The sequence below is a fragment of the Ranitomeya variabilis genome, chromosome 3 (assembly GCF_051348905.1).
Source record: "Ranitomeya variabilis isolate aRanVar5 chromosome 3, aRanVar5.hap1, whole genome shotgun sequence".
NCBI lineage: Eukaryota > Metazoa > Chordata > Amphibia > Anura > Dendrobatidae > Ranitomeya > Ranitomeya variabilis.
The window spans coordinates 551,423,603-551,445,685 of NC_135234.1; the positions used below are offsets into that span (position 1 = coordinate 551,423,603).

The following is a 22,083-nucleotide window of genomic DNA, read 5'->3' on the forward strand; positions in this document are numbered from 1 at the left end:
CACTTTGATTTTGAGCATCATTTCAACTCCTGACCTCTGTGGGATATTAGTTGTGATTTACGTTGATCATTTTTAGGTTTTATTATTCTCAACACATTCCACTATATAATGAATAAAAATGTACAACTGGAATATTTCATTCAGTGATATCTAGGATGTGGGACTTTAGTGTTCCCGTAATTTTTTTGAGCAGTATATATATACTCCAAAATTCTTCTTGTAATTCTTCTGAAGATGGGAAGTTACCTCCGGAGGTGGTAAATTTGTGATCTCCCAGCCTCTGGTATACACTTCTTGTCTGCTTTGCATCAGATAACCCACTTAAATTACCTGTTCTCAGCAGGAGAGTCATAGTTGAATAGGGATTGAAATCAAATGTGAGCTATTTATCCCTTCCCACGTCATAATTAGACCATGCTTTAATTCTCAATATGGGGATGACTCTCAAAAGATGGTATTATAGATTTTAGCATTATATCTATGACAGTTCCATTTTACAGTACAAACTTATTGCTTTGATTGATTTTTATGGCGGTAAATCAGACTTTCATAGAAAAGACTTATGAATATGTCAGCACCGAATATGTCTATTTGTTTTTTTATGGCAACCTGCAGCATGCTCGCACTTGTCATGGCAACTTCTTGGTACTTCACAAACAACACATGTGGGCAGGGCATTTGAACACATGCTGGGGAAGTATCTTGTGCTTTTAATGCCACTGTCTATGGTTGACAGTTGAACTTAAGGAGCTAACATGAATTCTGACCCTTTTGATGACATACATATCCATCATAAAGCAGGATGGGGTTGAAGTTGTCTAGGTCACAATGAGGGAAAGATATAAAACTCATGTAAGGGAAAAATGGAGTAGGTGCCCAAGGCAACCAACAAATTTTCATTTGTCAGAGGTGCTTTTAAATTTGAAAGCAGCAACATAAAGACAACTTGTGAGCGCAATTTTGTAACATAAAGTAAATAAATGACTGTAATGGCACTGTAATACTGAATACTTTGATACTTTTGCTGAAGAAATCCGCTTTATTTTTTCCGCTTTAACAACTTCATGACATGGTGATTTTCCAATTCTTTTTTTTTTTTCCTCCCCTACTTTTTGTTATGCTAATTGGTGTTGTTCAGGGAGACCAATTAATATTTAGTGGATATTTATATAGGTTATTATTTTTATACTTTATCACTGATACAAAATTGTGAACAACCCTACAGACTCATATTTGTGACATAAAGAAGTATTTCGGTCTACAAAAATCCACTGGATAGGTAGGCGAGAATTCTTGTTGACCGGAATGCCCATTGGATACAGTCTAGATGATCTCTATTACAAACCTGCTGTGAGCCCATTGCTTCACTATGAAAAACCATATGTCCAGGCTGCAACCACATGCCCAAGCCGGAATAATGGAAAATGCGATGTTATACGTTTCATTTATATTAGTATGGTTTTAATCTCTAGAGAATGAACGTCTTTGTATAACAGATGTGCACTTTGCCAATGCAGAAATAAAATCTGCCACATCGATATGCAAAGTTAATAATGTTGTCCCTTCGCTTTATTTACCAGTCAATTTCAAGCAAACATCTGGAAGCACAGTTCTCAGATCTCATCATTAAGAAGAAAGTAGCCATGTTTCCAGTAAATAAGACATTTATGATGGGATGCGCTGAATGTGCCTTAGCAGCAGATGTTTATATGCTCATTAAAATCAGATGATGTTTTCTGCCGCCTCTAATTCTTGGGAGGTGTTATCGACTCTAGTACTCCAGAGGATCACACAAACATTAGGAAATACAACTGGTATTGGATAGATAGGCAGAATCTTACCCCATACTGCATCGTCCTCCATATAGTCCTCTTTAACAGCATACAGTATATAAAAGAAAAGAAAATAAGAGGTTAATCACAACAAACATTTTGCTTAGAGAAAAGCATGCAACATTTTATTACTGCACAATCAAGGGAGAAACATTCTCTTACCCACAGCAATCATTTATAAGGTTCCATTGCTGTGACTATATAAGACAGATACACATAGATACACACAGATATCACTGGTTCTTATGAGTTCACATACAGTTGTGGCCAAAAGTATTGACACCCCTGCAATTCTGTCAGATAATACTCAGTTTCTTCCTAAAAATGATTGCAAACACAAATTCTTTGGTATTATTATCTTCATTTAATTTGTCTTAAATAAAAAACACAAAAGAGAATGAAGCAAAAAGCAAAACATTGATCATTTCACACAAAACTCCAAAAATGGGCCAGACAAAAGTATTGGCACCCTCAGCCTAATACTTGGTTGCAGAACCTTTAGCCAAAATAACTGCAACCAACCACTTCCGGTAACTATCAATGAGTTTCTTACAATGCTCTGCTGGAATTTTAGACCATTCTTCTTTGGCAAACTGCTCCAGGTCCCCGATATTTGAAGGGTGCCTTCTCCAAACTGCCATTTTTAGATCTCTCCACAGGTGTTCTATGGGATTCAGGTCTGGACTCATTGCTGGCCATCTTAGAAGTCTTACCACATTGAAGGAAAGTTTCCTAAAGCTAAAAAACTTTGTTTTTGATGGTCTTAAAAAGTCCTTGTGCACATACACTTAAAGAAGTACTGTGTAATTATAAATGCTCATTTTGCTCTTCTAAACAGTTAATTGTTCTTTTTTTTCTCCTCTACGTAGAAACAGGAATTCTCATATCCCTGCATTTATCATTCCCCTCATCAATTCCTGACTAGTGATGGGCGAACCTGATCAGTAGAGTTCGGGATCCGTACTTGACACCTAGTGTCCGCGCACGAACTCTGAATAAGAACTTCTCACAGAAGTCTATGTTACTGTTTGGTTTGGCAGCCTGAACAAAGCTTGCTGAAATGCTGCAGCGCAGTCACTCAACAAGTTTTTCCGGTGTGGACACTTCAGACTCTAATCACAGCCATGTCAAGTATTGGTATGGCTGTGATTGGTTGGGGCAATGTGTAAAAAAAATAAATAAAGACTTTGGGTCCCCTCTATTTTTCATAAAAAGCAAAGGTAAAACAGACAGCTGCGGGCTGCAGCCCTCAGTTGTTTGGTTTATCTTGGCTTGTTAAGTTATCAAAAATAGAGAAAATAAATAAATAATTTCAAAAATGGCTTGGGGTTTCACCTATTCTTGATAACCAGCCAAGGTAATGCAGACAGCTGGGGGGATGGTATTATCAGGCTGGGAAGTTCCATGGATAGTCAAATATGGTGGAGGTGCAAAGATATTTTGGCTGTTTTGCTGCCTCTGGCACTGGGTGCTTTGATTGTGTGCAAGACATCATGAAATGTGAAGATTCCCAATGGATTTAGAGTCGCAATGTAGTGTCCAGTGTCAAAAAGCAGTGTTTGCATCCTAGGTCATGGGTCTTCCAGGAAGACAATGACAACAAACATACTAAAAGAAGCCTCCAGAAAAGGATGGAAACAAAAGCACTGGAGATGTAAGAAGTGTTAATTCCAGCTCCAGTAGCATAAAGTCTCTTACCGCAACCTCTTACATACAGCTGCAACAGTGAAATTGCAAACACATTAAGTTAAGTTTGCCTTCTTTGATGAATTTAAAATTAATAAGGCAATAATCCCTAACTAAATGTCTGTAATAGGCAAGCCCTACTGCCACACCTCACCCTAGCTGAATTGCAGATAAGAGTGGTATTATTCGAGAATAGAATCTATTTGAACTAGACCTGAAAAAAGTGATTAGTTTAACGTAGCAGCATCAAAAACTGTTATTTAATCAACCCTGCTGGGGAATATAGTAGAGCGTTTCTCATCTTCTCAGCCTAAGGGTACTGTCACACAGTGGCACTGTGGTCGCTACGACGGCACGATCTGTGACGTTGCAGCGTCGCTTGATTATCGCTCCAGCATCGTATACTGCGGTCACACGTTGCAATACACGGCGCTGGAGCGATAATTTCATGACGTATTTGCGATGTAGAAGCCATTGGTTACTGTGCGCACATTGTATACAACCTTTGTCACACGATGCAATCATGCCGCCACAGCGGGACACTTGACGACGAAAGAAAGTTTCAAACGATCTGCTACGACGTACGATTCTCAGCGGGGTCCCTGATCGCAGTAGCGTGTCAGACACTGCGATATCGTATGGATATCGCTGGAACGTCACGGATTGTGCCGTCGTAGCGACCAAAGTGCCACTGTGTGACAGTACCCTAATATAAAGGAGACAAGTATCTTTTGTACTTACTGTACAAAGTCTCCTGTCACAGCTGTGGAATCCTGCATGTAGTGTGAGAACTCCCTATGTGACAGCCCAAAACAAGGCACTGGATCATAAACTAATAAAACCCACTGGCTCGTTTTCCAAAAATATTCCCTCAACTAGAAGATGGAGCCTCAGAAAAGCATTTTTTCCCATTACTAAGGAGTGGGTCTCTGATACTGGTAAAGCATATGCACTGAGTGCAAGGGATGTAAAAAATTAGAAGGAAGCACTCCAACACCCCTTTGAAGAGATGCAGTGGAGGGCCTCAGAAAACATTTTTTCCCATCACTAAAGAGTGGGTATTAAGGAGTGCGTATCCTAGACTGGTAATGCCAATTCACTAAATGGACAGGCTGAAAATCATTCATTCCATGTATATATATATATATATATATATATATATATATATATATATATATATATATATATATATATATATATATATACATATATATATATATATATATATATATATATATATATATATATGTATATAAGAATGTAAGGGTAGACCCCTAAAAATTGTTAATGTGGGCATCATAAACACCTATAAAAAATAGAGAGGGTAGCATGACCACTCTGTTAATATGGTGCTGGGGCAAGAGGATGAGGATAGGGACGACACAAAAAAGACAAAATCCTTAAGCATATTCCCATGTTTGGGTGGGAAATGCTGCATGGGAATAGATAGACAAGAATAAAAACATTGGATTTGAGTTTATGTTCCACTGCTGTCATCCGGTGGTGTTGAGAAGTCTGAGCCAATCCAGCCCTTGTTCATGTTCATTTTTATCAAAGTCAGCCTGTCAGCATTTTTAGCTGACAGGCAAATGCGCCTATTGGTTATAGTAACTCCGGCGGCACTAAAAACCCGCTTTGACAAAATGCTAGTGGCACATCAAGCCAGGACCTCCAAGGTGTAGAGAGACAGGTCATGCCACATATCTAGCTTTATAGTAGGAAAGGCAGCGGAACATAAACTCAGCCGTGTGTGCCAGACTGCCAACAGCCAAGTTTTCCCTGTCCCCACCAAGAGGACGATTGTCCATCTTCTCCTCCTCGTCCTTGTGCTCATCATCCTCCCTCTCCTCATCTTCAGGCCATCCATGCTGAACAGATGGGATGAAGGTGGCGTGGGTAGTACCGTTTGTAGCACAGGCAAACAACTCCTGTTCCTCCTTCTCATCACCCAATCAGCTTTGAAAAGATGAGATGAGGCTGGGCTGTGTAGTATCACCCTGTATAGTTTCTTGCTCCATTTTAATTTGCTCTGCCTGCAAAGCCTACTCTTTAATTGTGATCAGCGAGCGTCTCAGTAGACAGATAAGTGGGATGGTGATGCTGATTATGAAGTGATCGCTGCTCACCATCTTGGTTGAGTCCTCAAATTTTTGAGAACTGCACAGATGTCAGACATCCATGCCCACTCATCAGCTCTTATGTGCGACGGCTGACCGGAATACCGACGGGTATGTTGCAGCTGGTATTAAACTTCTGCCCTCTGTTGCTCACAAAGTCTTGCCAACATATGTAATATTGAGTTGCAAAGCTTGGTGACATCGCACATCAGTCGGTGAGCTGGAAACAGCAAATGCTGCTGAAGCTCTGCCTGGGCTGTGGCAGCTGTAGCCGACTTGCAGAAATTGGCACACATGGCATACTTACATAAACAGCTCAGGCAGATCTGGGTAGGTTTTGAGAAACCACTGAACCACTAAGTTATGGTACATGTGTGAGGTTGCCAAACTTGAAAGCCGCCACAAGGTTATAACCATTGTCACACATGACCATGCCTGGTTTGTCACCTTGTCGGCTTGTCACCTATTCAGATTACCTTCAGCAAAGCCTGTTGTTGCTTAGCCTAGGCAGTGCTGCAGTACTTCCAGGTTACGACTGATGTTGACATCTCTGAGATGGAGAGCAAGGAGGAGGAGATACAGGAACTGCTGTAGAAGGTGGGGGAAACCCTGATTAAACCAGTGCCCGCAATCCTCGATGTCAGAAGCACATGTTCCTGTAATAATTGTAAAGGATAACTCAGGAGACTCTTTGCGTGGAACAAGACAACTACAGGACACAGTTTTATAAGTGGTAAAGTCTATATTATCACACGGTGATTCAAACAGGTGCAGAGAGAAACTCAAGTCCACAACACTTGGTGCAAATATCAAATGCAGCTCAGCAGTCTATAGGAAACTTCAGAGGAAAATGCAATCACGCAGAAAGTCTATGAAGCACAGGTATTCTTGAGGATACTTGGCATGAATAAATCCTTGTCTTAGTCCAAACACAGGTAGATATGCTTATAAGGCAGTTCAAATCATATCTTAGCTCAACCAGGGAGGCCTGGTTAATAGTCTCAGGTTTTTGCAGAGCAGCAAACGCCTACATGTCCAGCAAATGCAGATGGAAGTAAATACGAGCAGCAGATGAAGGATGATTACTGGAACTGGTGTATGCAGCAGGAACTCAGAGCAGAGTAGCAGGATCACCACACAGGTTCACAGGAGCAGGTATATAGCCAGGGAGTAATCAGAGGTCAGGAGCTGGATGCAAGGCAGAATACTCTAGCACAGACTGAAGGCTGGGGTGGAGTTTTATAGCAGGAAGACACAGTGTATATGAGACCAAAGACACCATCTTGGAAAAGGGCAGCAATGCACAAAAGGTAAAAAATGTTCAGAGTCCTGACATTACTCCCTCCTTAGAAGCGGCCTCAGGACGATCCTGGACCTGGGTGTACCTTCATAGTCCTAGACAGCTTCAGCCGGCAGGCCACAGAGCTCACAATACCGTTGATCTTGAAAGGGCCAGTGAATTTCTGTCCAAGTTTTTGTGAAGGAACGTTTAACTTCAGATTCTTAGTTGCTAACCACACGGAATCTCCTACCTTGAACATGGGTGCAGGTTTACGGAATCTATCAGCCGATCTCTTATAATGTTCTTGAGCTGTGGTCAGGGATTCCTTCAGAACCTCCAGATTTTGTCTCATCGCAGTCAGCCTTTCCTCCACTGCCGGAACTGGAGAATTAATTGGAGACCTAGGTAAAATACACGGATGATAACCCAGATTGGCAAAGAAAGGTGTAAATTTAGTGGAGGCGCTCTGAGAATTATTATATGAAAATTCGGCTAACGTCAGCAACTCCAACCAATAATTCTGGAGATGGCTGACATAGCATCTTAGATATTGTTCCAGTGTCTGGTTTGTATGCTCAGTCTGACCATTTGTCTGGGGATGGTAAGCGGAAGAGAGACAGACATTAATATTGAGTGCAGAGCAAAACCCCTTCCAGAATCTTTACGTGAACTGCACTCCACGGTCAGAGATGATCTCATCCGGAACCCCATGCAACCGAAAGACATTCTGTATAACCAAGTTCACTGTATCTTTAGCTGAGGGGAGGCCGGTGCATGGAACAAAATGAGCAGCTTTAGTCAGGCGATCAACTACCACCATGATTGTATTCATGCCCCCCGATGTAGGCAGCTCCACAATAAAGTCCATTAATATAGACCCCCAAGGGCGGGACGGAACAGGTAATGGTTGTAGAAGACCCGTAGGTGCCACATGAGGAGTCTTGTAATGGGCATATACCTCGCAAGAGAGAACATAGTCCTTGGTATCCTTCAGGCAAGTTGGCCACCAGAAGAATCGGCTCAGGAACTCTTGTGTCTTCTGTACCCCCTGTGACCAGCCAACTTGGAGTCATGTACCAACTTGAGGATCTGCAGACGGATGACCTCAGGGACATAGATACATCGATCTCTGAACCAGATGCCACCCTTAAAGACAAGATTAATATCCACAGGTGGGTTGGCCAGAAATACATCACCGTCATAGGCCTCCCTGCACTCCTTCCACAAGTCCTGATCGTGGATAACTTCGATGAAATTGGCATCAGATAGAATGGTCTTGGACGGGGCTCCAGGTATGGAATCCGCAGCATGGATTCGGGATAAAGCATCAGCCTTCCCATTACGATAACCTGGACGGTACGAGATAACAAAGTTAAATTGATTTAAAAATAAGTTCCAATGAGCCTGACGAGGAGAAAGACATCTAGCGGATTTAAGGAACTCTAAATTGCGATGGTCAGTTAGCACTATGATCTGTTGTGCAGCTCCTTGCAGATGATGCCTTCATTCTTTGAAAGCCACAATAATAGCCAGCAATTCCTTGTCTCCAACGTCGTAATTCTTCTCTGCTGAGGTTAGTCTACGGGAAAAGAAAGCACAAGGATGTAGCAGACCCTTCTCTCCAGTTCTTTGGGAGAGAATAGCCCCCAAAGCCTCATCAGAAGCGTCCACCTCCACAATGAATGAAAGTGTTGGATCTGGGTGTATCAACAGCGGTGCTGATGTGAAACAGATCTTATGCCGATCAAAAGCTTCTTGAGCCTGTGATGACCACTTAAAGGGCTTTTCCTTCTTTGTCAAGGAAGTAATGGGACGGACAATATCAGAAAAATTTCGAATGAAGCGTCTGTAGAAATTTGCAAAACCAATAAAACATTGGACCTCCTTAACATTCTTGGATACCGGCCAGTCAAGGATAGCCCGAATCTTACCAGATTCCATGTTCAGCCCCTGGGGAGAGATGATAAAGATTAGTATATCGTCCAAATAGATCACCACAAACTGGTCCAACAAATCTCTGAAAATGTCATTAGCAAGGTGTTGAAATGTTGCAGGGGCGTTACAAAGCCCGAAGGGCATCACAAGAGATTCAAAGTGTCCATACCGGCATCTGAATGCTGTCTTCCACTCATCCCCTGGACGAATACGCACCAAATTATAAGCCCCACAAAGATCCAGTTTAGAGAACACCTTAGCATGGCGGACTCTTTCCAGTAATTCGGGAATCAGAGGCAAAGGGTAACGGTTTCGTACGGTTACCTTACTGAGTTCCCGATTGTCAACACAGGGTCTCAGGGTCCCATCCTTCTTTTTTACAAAAAATATAGGTGCCCCTGCTGGTGAGGAAGAAGAACGTATGAAGCCTTTGGCCAGATTTTCATCAATATACTCCTTTAAGGCTTGAAGCTCAGGTGCCGCCAAAGGGTATACGTTACCAAAAGGAATAGCTGCCCCAGGAAGCAGCTCAATGGGACAGTCATAATGCCTGTGTGGAGGAAGCTGATCTGCATTCTTCTTGTCACAGATGTCAGAGAACTCTTTATATGCTGGAGGTAAAGTAAATACCTGTACATGTGGTTCCGTAGCTGTGGACTCCGGGACAGCTTCTGTTAACGCTGAGTTGCTCCTTGTTGGAAAGGTAATCTCCTTGGTCTCCCAGTTGATAATTGGGTTCTGAGAACGCAACCAAGGAATGCCTAAAATCACAGGAAAATGAGGAGAAGAAATTAGCAAGAAAGAAAGTTGCTCCTGATGATTAGGCTCCAACACAATTTCAAGGGGTACGGTCTCCTGATCCACAGGCCCAGAGATTAAAGGTGACCCATCCACTGTTTCCATGGTAATTGGAGAGGCTCTTTGCTGAATTTCAATACCATGTTCCTTGGTAAATGCGATATCCATGAAATTGCCACCTGCACCAGAGTCAATCATAGCTGCACTGGAAATCCACTGTCCTGAACACAGGATCTTAATAGGGAGAGAACAGTGAGAGTTCTTTTCCTTCAGCTCCTTGGGGGGTGAAGTCATAGAAAGTGAATGGAATACAGCATTTAAAGGCAGGCTACATTCAGAGATGTCAGATTCATCATCACAGTTGTCATACTCCCCTACTGCTGCTAGCACCTTGTTAGGCCGTCTAGGACACTTAGGACAATTGATCAAGAAGTGGTCAGACTGGCTGCAGTAGAAACATAGACTTTCACGAAGGCAATGCTCCCAGCGCTCATTGATCTCACGCCTCATAACGGAATCAATTTGCATGGGCACCTCCTCCACCTCCCGAGAGGTTTTGCCTGCAGGCTCTTTGGAAAGAAGGGAAAAGTTAGAAATACGGTTATAAGCAGCAAATTTCTCCTGCCTACGCTCAGTAAGGCGAATGTCTATGCGCACACAATGCTGTATAAATGTCTCTAGCTCTTTTGGTGACTCAGAGCGAGCTAGTTCATCTTTTATAATACTAGACAGACCCCTTTTAAAAATAGGCAATTGTGCATAACTGTCCCAATTGGTATCTACCGCTAATCTCCTGAATTTAGTGGCATGCTCAATAACAGAACGTTTAGCCTGGCGTAAAGACAACAAAGCAGATTCAGCGGTTGCATGGCGATTAGGGTCATCAAACATTAATGCCATAGTGGCCAAGAAATCATCCAAGTTATTTAACCATGGGTCACGAGACTCAATCATCGGATTCGCGCAGGCGAGCGCTCGTGAGGTCAGTAGCATTATTACACACTATACTTTGGATCTATCAGTAGAAAAATGGTCAGCATGCACATCAAAATATAGCATACATTGATTCACAAAGCCACAAAATTTGTCGCGATCACCATTAAATCTGAATGGGGCAACTTGTCACTTGTGCAGCTATTTGCGTGCTTATGTCCTGAAAAGCCTGTCCATACTGGGACTCTATGCCAGCAAGTTTGTTTTCTTGGGCTGCCATGCGGTTGCTTAAGTCCTGCAAAGTCTGTCCAAACACTTGTTGATTGAGTTCAAAGCTTCCAAACTTCTTTTGCAGACCTTCCACATCTTTCTGCAGTGATCTAATTATGGAAAACACCTGCTCTAGTCTGCTTTCTGCAGTCATTGTTCCAGCAGTCTCCCTTTTTTTATGGCTAGAGTATCCTGTAATAATTATAGGGGATACCTCAGGAGACTCTTTGCGTGGAACAAGACAACTACAGGACACAGTTTTATAAGTGGTAAAGTCTATATTATCACACGGTGATTCAAACAGGTGCAGAGAGAAACTCAAGTCCACAACACTTGGTGCAAATATCAAATGCAGCTCAGCAGTCTATAGGAAACTTCAGAGGAAAATGCAATCACGCAGAAAGTCTATGAAGCACAGTTATTCTTGAGGATACTTGGCATGAATAAATCCTTGTCTTAGTCCAAACACAGATAGATATGCTTATAAGGCAGTTCAAATCATATCTTAGCTCAACCACGGAGGCCTGGTTAATAGTCTCAGGTTTTTGCAGAGCAGCAAACACTTACATGTCCAGCAAATGCAGATGGAAGTAAATACGAGCAGCAGATGAAGGAGGATTACTGGAACTGGTGTATGCAGCAGGAACTCAGAGCAGAGTAACAGGATCACCACACAGGTTCACAGGAGCAGGTATATAGCCAGGGAGTAATCAGAGGTCAGGAGCTGGATGCAAGGCAGAATACTCTAGCACAGACTGAAGGCTGGGGTGGAGTTTTATAGCTGGAAGACACAGTGCACATGAGACCAAAGATGCCATCTTGGAAAAGGGCAGTAATGCACAAAAGGTAAAAAATGTTCAGAGTCCTGACAGTTCCATGCCAGGGTCCGACTTCCAGAATGTTCATCTAATGTGCAGTCAGGGAAATGTAGTGTAAGGGCATGGCTGATATTATGGGACACATGCTTGTGTAAGGCTGGGATGGCACACTGGGAAAAATAGTGGCGGCTGGGGACCGAGTATTGAGGGATGGCCGCTGCCATGAGGTTGTGGAAAGCTTCCGTCTCCACAAGCCTAAATGGTAAAATTTCCAGGGCAAGCAGTCTGAAATAGTGGTCGTTTAGTATTGTGGCCTGTGGGTGGCTGCGTATTTATGCTTGCGTTCCAAGGACTGAGGTAGGGACAATTGAACGCTGCTTTAGGACAAGGATGTGGACGTGTTTGCTGACAGTAGTTGCAAGTGTGTAATGACAGGTGCAGGATGGGAGGCATCTTCACCTACATCATGGACAGTGGATTGGGATGCATGTAGAACAATGGAAGAAGCAATGATGTCACCCACAGTCACTGTTTCTGGACTGGCGTTCAGACGAAGTAGTCGAGTTCTTTGCTTGCATGTTACAGAGCATGCTGGTGGTGGTCAGGCTGGTAGTGATGCGGCCCCTGCTGATACTGGCATGACAGATGTTGCAAATGGCTTTTTTGGGGTTAGCTGGACAGTCTTTAAAAAATTGCCACACTCTAGAACACTCTGGGGAACAGTAAACTGCCTTGTGTCACTGGTCAGCCCACAGCATCTTTGCACCTGTTGTGGCGCTGCAGATCTCTCCCCCTGTGCGCTGCTGTCTGCACTCTGCATGTCAACCACCTCATCTTCCACTTCTGCACCCTGATGCTCCTCCTGACTTGCTAAAGTGACATCACTTGCTGGTAATTATGTCTCATCAAGATCCACTTCTTGTGACAAAAAATTGCATTTTCCGACAGTCGGATTCTTGTGAGTGTGGCTGCTCAAATATTTGGGCATCGGTACATGCGATTTCCTGATATCCCCCTTGACATGTGCAGGGTGAGAGGCCAGAATATATAATTAGAAATGTGAACAGCTCTTCAGAGTGTCCAAGTGTGGTATCACTTGGCTTCAGGCAATCGGCATGGTGGGAAGAAGTAAGATCAGGGTGAGGGTTATGGGGTCCAGAAGCATGGATCCTGGGACTGGACTGTGTGGAAGACAGGGTGGTGCTGGCAAGGTGACTGAAAGCATTATTTGCTATCTATAGAACAACCAGACACTGGTCTGGCTTAAACAGTGATGTTCCCCACCCCTAAGTGGGACAGAAAGCTAGATTGACATGATGTGTGTGTTTCTTGTGCTCCCGCAGCAGGCACAATTTCACCTTGTCTAGGTCCTCAGCCTCTGAGCTCACCATCATCATCACGTCCACTTCCCTGTCCCTTACCTTGTTCTTTGCTCATTTTAAATTACATATGATATATCACTGTTGAGAAAACGTTGCAGGATTAGAATAGCAGCAAAATGTGTCTACCTCAGATGAACTCCTTACAGTGTCGGAGCCATGCTGTTACTACCCAACCATGTCTGTCTTTTTAATTTTGATCCACAACTGGTGCAGTATAAATGGCTGTCAGCAGTACAGCCATTTATTTTCAGACCAGATTAGGAAATGTTTCCATATTGTTTTTGTATGTAGACTGTCGGTCAGCAAAGAAAAAAAAAATTATGTAAAACCCCCATAGAATATAAAGTGTCATTGTGCTGTCATAGAAAAAACTGACAGCACATGTACAACAGAGACTGATTTGTGACAAAAGCATAGCAGGAAGTCGAGTCCTGCTTTGGAACACTAGTTATAGGCATATCTGATCTAAGTCTGTCAAGACCCCGTCTCTGCCACATAGAGGGCACCTGAATGTTACATGACTAATAGTGCAGGCAGTCATTCATGCTTCTTCTATTCTATAACATAGCCTCAGTTTGTTGCATGACCAGTATCTATGATGCCTATTGTGCTTGATAACATTGTAGTGATTTATGCGAGGTAAACAAGTAAACAGCACAATTAGAATATTTCTGTGCACCACATGTCTGATCCTTTATTTTGCCTCTACCACAGGTTATGACACATTTTCCTGTGCATGAATTTATTCTTCTATAGTTGTTTACTTCAGCCAGTAAGTCCAATATCCAGCTGCTCACATTATTAATCAGCAGGTATACACTGAAGATTGATTTTACATAATATAGGACCTGCATTTTTTTTGCAATGATGTATTTGCAGCAAACATCAGTTAATGAATAAACAGCTGCATGTCTAATGACATTGCACCATGGTGATAATTAATTCCTATTACTGCTCATATACTCCATGCAGTTAAGGAAAATCTACGAAATATAAGTTTCATTTCTCATCAGAAATTGTAAGAAAAATTATCACAAACTTTATTTACAAATGTTTTTATACTTTATTAAAGTCTATTGGGTCACCTGCAAATTGTGATATTAATAATTTTACCATAACTCTCTGGTGACCCTGTGTCACTGTGGAGCCTTAGACTGACATGAGAATCTACTGCATGAATTTATCTGTAAAATGCATCCATTATATGCTCTATTAATGTGACTCTATGCCACTATTCACACTAGGTAGGTTTTAACATTAGAGCGTGTAGTTACTGTCCCAATTAGATATACCTTCTCGTGGTGGGACAGCTTTATGTTTTTTTTATGACAAACAGTGTTTACTAAGTCCCCTATGTTAATTATTTAATGCACTTGCCTTTTTGCTTATTTATTTTCATTAGGGTATATGCACATATTGTTTTTTCTTTGGTTTTGTTTGTTTCTATGGCCAGTGTGAACATGCTCTTACATCTTGCATGTTTTCAAGTCATACTCTGGCTTAGCTTTCTGTTTTTCTTAAATATAATATTTATAGCAATACTCTGATTAAAAGAATACATAACATAAACAAAAACAAAAGAATGGAGCATTAGTAATGCCATAAATACACCAAACATAATTTAGTTTTGCTGCAATTTTATTCCTATGAAAGTTAAACAAAATTTGTCAGCAGTGTCAACCCCATACAATTGCCGACAATGATATATGAAAGAATAGGAGATTAGTGTATATGTATACTTGAAAAATGTTTATTTCCTTTGTGTGTATTGAAACAACACAAAAGAACAGAGAAAAAAAAGACAAATTGGACATCATTTCACACAAAACCCAAACAATGGGCTGGACAAAATTGTTAACATATTTCCAAAATTGATGGTAAACAATTTTGGTTCAAGCATGTCATGCTCGTTCAATCTCACGTGTTGCTGGCAACAGGTTTGGGCAATATGAAAATCACTAAATCAAATTATATCCATGAGATGCAATTGCCATGGATAAAGAGTGACATAGGCTGAAGTATAGTTAAAAATAATTTTTATTGCAACATATAAAATAAAAACCTAATTATAAAACAGGGCTGAAAAAACCTCCAAAGGGAGGGAAGTGAATGCAGACACAGGTGGTACAAATAGCAAATAGAAAAATGTATACCAATAACAATAGCAAGGACTGCAATATTGAACAGTAATGCACATAGGAACACTGCTGCATTAATGAACCACTGAAAACAGACAAGGAATATCTATCTGTACGTAATATATAGGAAAACAGCAGTGGACTTATAAGTGCAAAATACAAGGCACACTTATACCATATATGTATCAACAGATCTAATGTGGCGAGGACATCCCCTAACCTGAGCAGGTGAGGAAAAACCGCTGTGCTCCAAAATAGGGTAATGGTTTGAAACAACAAGGTAAGATAATGTATCCCGAGCAACAAGTATGCCGTATAAAAAGTATTCACTAAGTAGTGGCAATGGTGGTCCTAGTGATGCCGATAATGCAGGACAAGCTGACCGTATAAGATGAGAATGCTTACCACAGGGTATACTGTGTCTGACGTCCTCCCTCCCGCCCGACGGGCACCGTTTCGCTGATCGCTTCTTCCGGGGGCGCCCCCGGAAGAAGCGATCAGCGAAACGGTGCCCGTCGGGCGGGAGGGAGGACGTCAGACACAGTATACCCTGTGGTAAGCATTCTCATCTTATACGGTCAGCTTGTCCTGCATTATCGGCATCACTAGGACCACCATTGCCACTACTTAGTGAATACTTTTTATACGGCATACTTGTTGCTCGGGATACATTATCTTACCTTGTTGTTTCAAACCATTACCCTATTTTGGAGCACAGCGGTTTTTCCTCACCTGCTCAGGTTAGGGGATGTCCTCGCCACATTAGATCTGTTGATACATATATGGTATAAGTGTGCCTTGTATTTTGCACTTATAAGTCCACTGCTGTTTTCCTATATATTATGTACAGATAGATATTCCTTGTCTGTTTTCAGTGGTTCATTAATGCAGCAGTGTTCCTATGTGCATTACTGTTCAATATTGCAGTCCTTGCTATTGTTATTGGTATACATTTTTCTATTTGCTATTTGTACCACCTGTGTCTGCATTCACTTCCCTCCCTTTGGAGGTTTTTTCAGCCCTGTTTTATAATTAGGTTTTTATTTTATATGTTGCAATAAAAATTATTTTTAACTATACTTCAGCCTATGTCACTCTTTATCCATGGCAATTGCATCTCATGGATATAATTTGATTTATTTATAGTTGAGTGTCCTTTTGGGCAACCTATTCTATTGATGGACGGATAGTATTAATATGAAAATCACGTCTGAAACCAGATAAAAATGGGGGTAAGTTTACTCTATATTTGCATTATCTATACACTAAACATGAAGACCAGAAAGAGAAGAGAACTGTCTGAGTACTTGAGAACCAAAATTGTTGAACATTGTCAACAATCTCAACATTATAAGTCCATCTCCAGAGGTCTTGATGTTCCTTTGTGCACAGCGCGCAATATTATCAAGAAGTTTACAACCCATGGCACTGAAGGTAATCTCCTTGGATGTGGATGGCAGAAAACAATTGATTAAAGGTTGCAGCACAGGATAGTCTGGTTGGTAGATAAACATCCCCATTCAAGTTCCAAAGAAATTCATGCTGTCCTGCATCACTGTAAGCATGAACTATCCATCGATATTTGAATGGAAAAAAAATGCTATGACAAGAGACCCAGAAGGATCCAACTGCTGATACAGCAACATAAAAAAGACAGACTGCAGTTTGTCAAATTGTACGCATTGCGCAGCGAATAAACCTCCTTACCTTGACATGCCAGAGCTGGTATGTCACTCTCCACAAGGAGAAACGTTACCCCTTAGTCCCCAGTCCAGAGCCTCTCACCTAGCCAAATCAGTTCTCATACTTTGCAGACATGGTGTTTCGGACCATTGGCCCTTGTCAGTACAAATTGAGATTCTTATTTGACTTTTATCCTAAGTCATATTGCAAGACTCGTTAAAGGGTTGATTGTTGCTTCGTTGCTTCCAAAAGGTGACGCTATAGAGTTCAAGTCCTCTTTTTCTCTGAAGAGGTAAAATCCTTCTGGAAAAGTGGATTGTTGACAGATGAGACCAAGATAGAGCATTTTGGTAAAGCACATCATTCTTCCGTTTACCGAAAACAGAATGAGGCCTACAAAGAAAAGAACACAGTACCTGCAGTCAAATATGGTGGTGTTTCAAAGATTTTTTTGGGTTGTCTCGCTGCCTCTGGCACTGGGCTCCTTGACTATGTCTTCCCACACCCCTGCCCCATGAGGGCTGCTTGCCCCTTATTGGCTACTCACATGAGCTGCCTCTAAACCTGTCAGGTAGTTACCTTTATGGGAGCCTTATCCCTTGCTCTTGCCTCACATTTCTGTGCAAGCCAGCAGAACCTTATCTTATTTTCTGGCTGATCAGAATTGCCACTCTTTAGAAGGTTCTTATGTTTTGAGGAGTACTCCTTATTACCTAGTGATTCTGATCCATGTATATTATGCCTGTGTACTGTGGTTTAGTTATGTTTTTTGTGCCTGACCTATTGATTTGTAGAGCTCTATTTCCTTACTTACTTGCTGTCCCATATGGTTATTTTTTGTGCAGGGGTGTGATTTGTCTCATGTTGTCAAATGTTTTTAAGTTATTTTAACCCAATTTCTGGTGTGTGTTGAAAATCTTTAATACAATTTACATGATTTTATGATTATTGTGTGTTAGGTGTGTACACCATCATTTATTTGGTCTCTTCTCTCCCTTATTTACTGTCTGTCATCCAGTCTAGGTGTTGCACCCTGCCATTTACCCATGATGTTGACAATTGATAGTGCACCTGATCTTTCTTTATCTTAACTATGTGCAAGGCATCATGAAGTCTGAAGATTTCCAAAGGATTTTGGGTTGCATTGTGCTGCCCAATGTCAGAAAGCTGTGTTAACATCAGCAATCAGAAATGTAAAGAATAGTGTTGAGCATTCCGATACCGCAAGTATCGGGTATCGGCCGATACTTGCGGGTATCGGAATTCCGATACCGAGATCCGATACTTTTGTGATATCGGGAATCAGTATCGGGATTAATATCAATGTGTAAAATAAAGAATTAAAATAAAAAATATTGAAATATTGCTATACTCACCTCTCCGACGCAGCCTGCACCTTACCGAGGGAACCGGGAGCCTTCTTTGCTTAAAATGCGCGCGTTTACTGCCTTCCGTGACGTCACGGCTTCTGATTGGTCGCGTGCCGCCCATGTGATGGCGACGCGACCAATCACAACAAGCCGTGACGTAATTTCAGGTCCTGAATGCCTAATTCTAGGCATTCAGGATTTGAAATTACGTCACGGCTTGTGATTGGTCGCGTGCCGCCCATGTGATGGCGATGCGACCAATTACAACAAGCCGTGACGTAATTTCAGGTCCTGAATGCCTAATTGTAGGCATTCAGGATTTGAAAATTACGTCATAGCTTGTGATTGGTCGCGTGCCGCCCATGTGACCGCGACGCGACCAATCACAAGCCGTGACGTAATTTTCAAATCCTGAATGCCTAGAATTAGGCATTCAGGACCTGAAATTATGTCACGTTTTGTTGTGATTGGTCGCGTTGCCGTCACATGGGCGGCACGCGACCAATCACAAGCCGTGACGTAATTTTCAAATCCTGAATGCCTAGAATTAGGCATTCAGGACCTGAAATTACGTCACGGCTTGTTGTGATTGGTCGCGTCGCCGTCACATGGGCGGCACACGACCAATCACAAGCCGTAACGTCACGGAAGGCAGTAAACGCGCGCATTTTAAGCAAAGAAGGCTCCCGGTTCCCTCGGTAAGGTCCAGGCTGCGTCGGAGAGGTGAGTATAGCAATATTTTTTATTTTAATTCTTTATTTTACACAGTAATATGGATCCCAGGGCCTGAAGGAGAGTTTCCTCTCCTTCAGACCCTGGGAACCATCAGGGATACCGTCCGATACTTGAGTCCCATTGACTTGTATTGGTATCGGGTATCGGTATCGGATTAGATCCGATACTTTGCCGGTATCGGCCGATACTTTCCGATACCGATACTTTCAAGTATCGGACGGTATTGCTCAACACTAGTAAGGAAACAAAGAGTTCTGAAGTGGCCAGCAATGAGTCAGGATCAAAATCCCATTGAACACCTGTGGAGAGATCTTAAAATTGCTGTTGAGAGTAAGCACCCTTTAAATATGATAGATTTGGAGAAGTTTGCAAAAGAAGGGTGGTCCAATATTTCACTTGAGAAGTGTAAGAAATGTGTTGATGGATATAGGAAGCGATTGATTGCAGTTATTTATTCCAAAGGGCGTACAACCAAATATTAACCCATTTATGAGCTTGGACGTATCCATATGTCCAGGTCGCTAGGTGCATACAGACTTTGGATAAATCATGGTGATTTTGTGCACACAGGGGCTGTGCACGAGCGATTGACACCAGGTGTCAGCTGATTCTCTCAGCTAACACCAGGTACTCAGTGCTAAGAGATCACAGCATTTAGAAGACAGGCAAACCTAAGGCGCTCCCACTGCCCTCCGATCAGGGGCCCAATCGTTGTCATGGTGACCCGATGTCATCATGACAACATCTGGGTCCCCAGGCACTAGCAAGATAGTTTGATCATGCACAGTGCATCATTTAACTAACTTGGATCTGCAAAGCTGACAGATTATAAAGTTTAGCAATGCTCCTGCATTACATTACAATGCTTTATAACAGCAATCATACTGAAAAAAGTAAAATTCCCTTAGTGGGAATAAGTAAAAAAAAAATTGTAAAAATGTTTTTATTAAAAAAAAAATTACAAAATAATAATTAAAACTTTATATACCGTATATACTCGAGTATAAGCCGACCCGAGTATAAGCCGACCTGTTATGACCCCAATGGCGAGGGTCTCAGAGGAACGTGGAAGTCTGCAGAATACAAAAATCCAGCTCATAGGGCAGTGGTAACTGGGTTGACCATATATCTATTCCTAACGCCAACACTAGAAGTAGCCGGGGATCATTCCTACGTTGATTCTAGATGACACGCGCCAGCCGGAGAATCTAGCTACCCCTAGTAGAGGAAAACAAAGACCTTTCTTGCCTCCAGAGAAGGGGACCCCAAAGCTGGATAGAAGCCCCCCACAAATAATGACGGTGAGGTAAGAGGAAATGACAAACACAGAAATGAACCAGGTTTAGCACAGAGAGGCCCGCTTACTGATAGCAGAATAAAGAAAGGTAACTTATATGGTCAACAAAAACCCTATCAAAATCCACACTGGAAATTCAAGAACCCCCGAACCGTCTAACGGTCCGGGGGGAGAACACCAGCCCCCTAAAGCTTCCAGCAAAGGTCAGGATATAGATTAGGAACAAGCTGGACAAAAATACAAAACCAAAACAAATAGCAAAAAGCAAAAGGCAGACTTAGCTGATATAACTGGAACCAGGATCAGTAGACAAGAGCACAGCAGACTAGCTCTGATAACTACGTTGCCAGGCATTGAACTGAAGGTCCAGGGAGCTTATATAGCAACACCCCTAACTAACGACCCAGGTGCGGATAAAAGGGATGACAGAAAAACCAGAGTCAAAAAACTAGTAACCACTAGAGGGAGCAAAAAGCAAATTCACAACAGTACCCCCCCCTTAGTGAGGGGTCACCGAACCCTCACCACGACCACCAGGGCGAGCAGGATGAGCGGCATGAAAGGCACGAACTAAATCGGCCGCATGAACATCAGAGGCGACCACCCAGGAATTATCCTCCTGACCATAGCCCTTCCACTTGACCAGGTACTGAAGCCTCCGCCTGGAGAGGCGAGAATCCAAGATCTTCTCCACCACGTACTCCAACTCGCCCTCAACCAACACCGGAGCAGGAGGCTCAGCAGAAGGAACTACAGGCACAATGTACCGCCGCAACAAGGACCTATGAAATACATTGTGAATAGCAAACGACACAGGAAGATCCAGACGAAAAGATACAGGATTAAGGATTTCCAATATCTTGTAAGGCCCAATAAAACGAGGTTTAAATTTGGGAGAGGAGACCTTCATAGGAACAAAGCGGGAAGAAAGCCATACCAAATCCCCAACGCGTAGTCGGGGACCCACACCGCGGCGGCGGTTGGCAAAGCGCTGAGCCTTCTCCTGTGACAACTTCAAGTTGTCCACCACATGATTCCAGATCTGCTGCAACCTATCCACCACAGAATCCACCCCAGGACAGTCAGAAGGCTCCACATGACCCGAAGAAAAGCGAGGATGGAAACCAGAGTTGCAGAAAAAAGGCGAAACCAAGGTGGCGGAACTAGCCCGATTATTAAGGGCAAACTCAGCCAACGGCAAGAATGTCACCCAATCGTCCTGATCAGCAGAGACAAAACACCTCAAATAAGCCTCCAAAGTCTGATTGGTTCGCTCCGTCTGTCCATTAGTCTGAGGATGGAAAGCAGACGAAAACGACAAATCAATGCCCATCCTACTACAAAAGGATCGCCAGAACCTGGAAACGAACTGGGATCCTCTGTCTGACACAATATTCTCAGGGATGCCGTGCAAACGAACCACGTTCTGGAAAAACACAGGAACCAGATCGGAAGAGGAAGGCAGCTTAGGCAAAGGAACCAAATGGACCATCTTGGAGAAGCGATCACATATCACCCAGATAACGGACATGCCCTGAGATAGCGGAAGATCAGAAATGAAATCCATGGAGATATGTGTCCAAGGTCTCTTCGGGACAGGCAAGGGCAAGAGCAAACCGCTGGCACGAGAACAGCAAGGCTTAGCTCGAGCACAAGTCCCACAGGACTGCACAAATGACCGCACATCCCTTGACAAGGAAGGCCACCAAAAGGACCTGGCCACCAGATCTCTGGTGCCAAAAATTCCCGGGTGACCTGCCAACACCGAGGAATGAACCTCGGAAATGACTCTGCTGGTCCACTTATC

At 42.6% G+C, this 22,083-nt stretch overlaps 1 protein-coding gene across 1 annotated transcript in view; it reads right to left on the bottom strand.

The window, feature by feature from the left end:
* The window catches only part of GPC6 (glypican 6), a 1,709,607-nt gene that overhangs the window by 135,326 nt on the left and 1,552,198 nt on the right, over positions 1-22,083 (bottom strand). Inside the window, exon 7 of the mRNA XM_077297170.1 lies at positions 1,842-1,871. Within this exon, the coding sequence (XP_077153285.1) occupies positions 1,842-1,871 (30 nt within the window). The remainder of the gene's footprint in view (positions 1-1,841; positions 1,872-22,083) is intronic.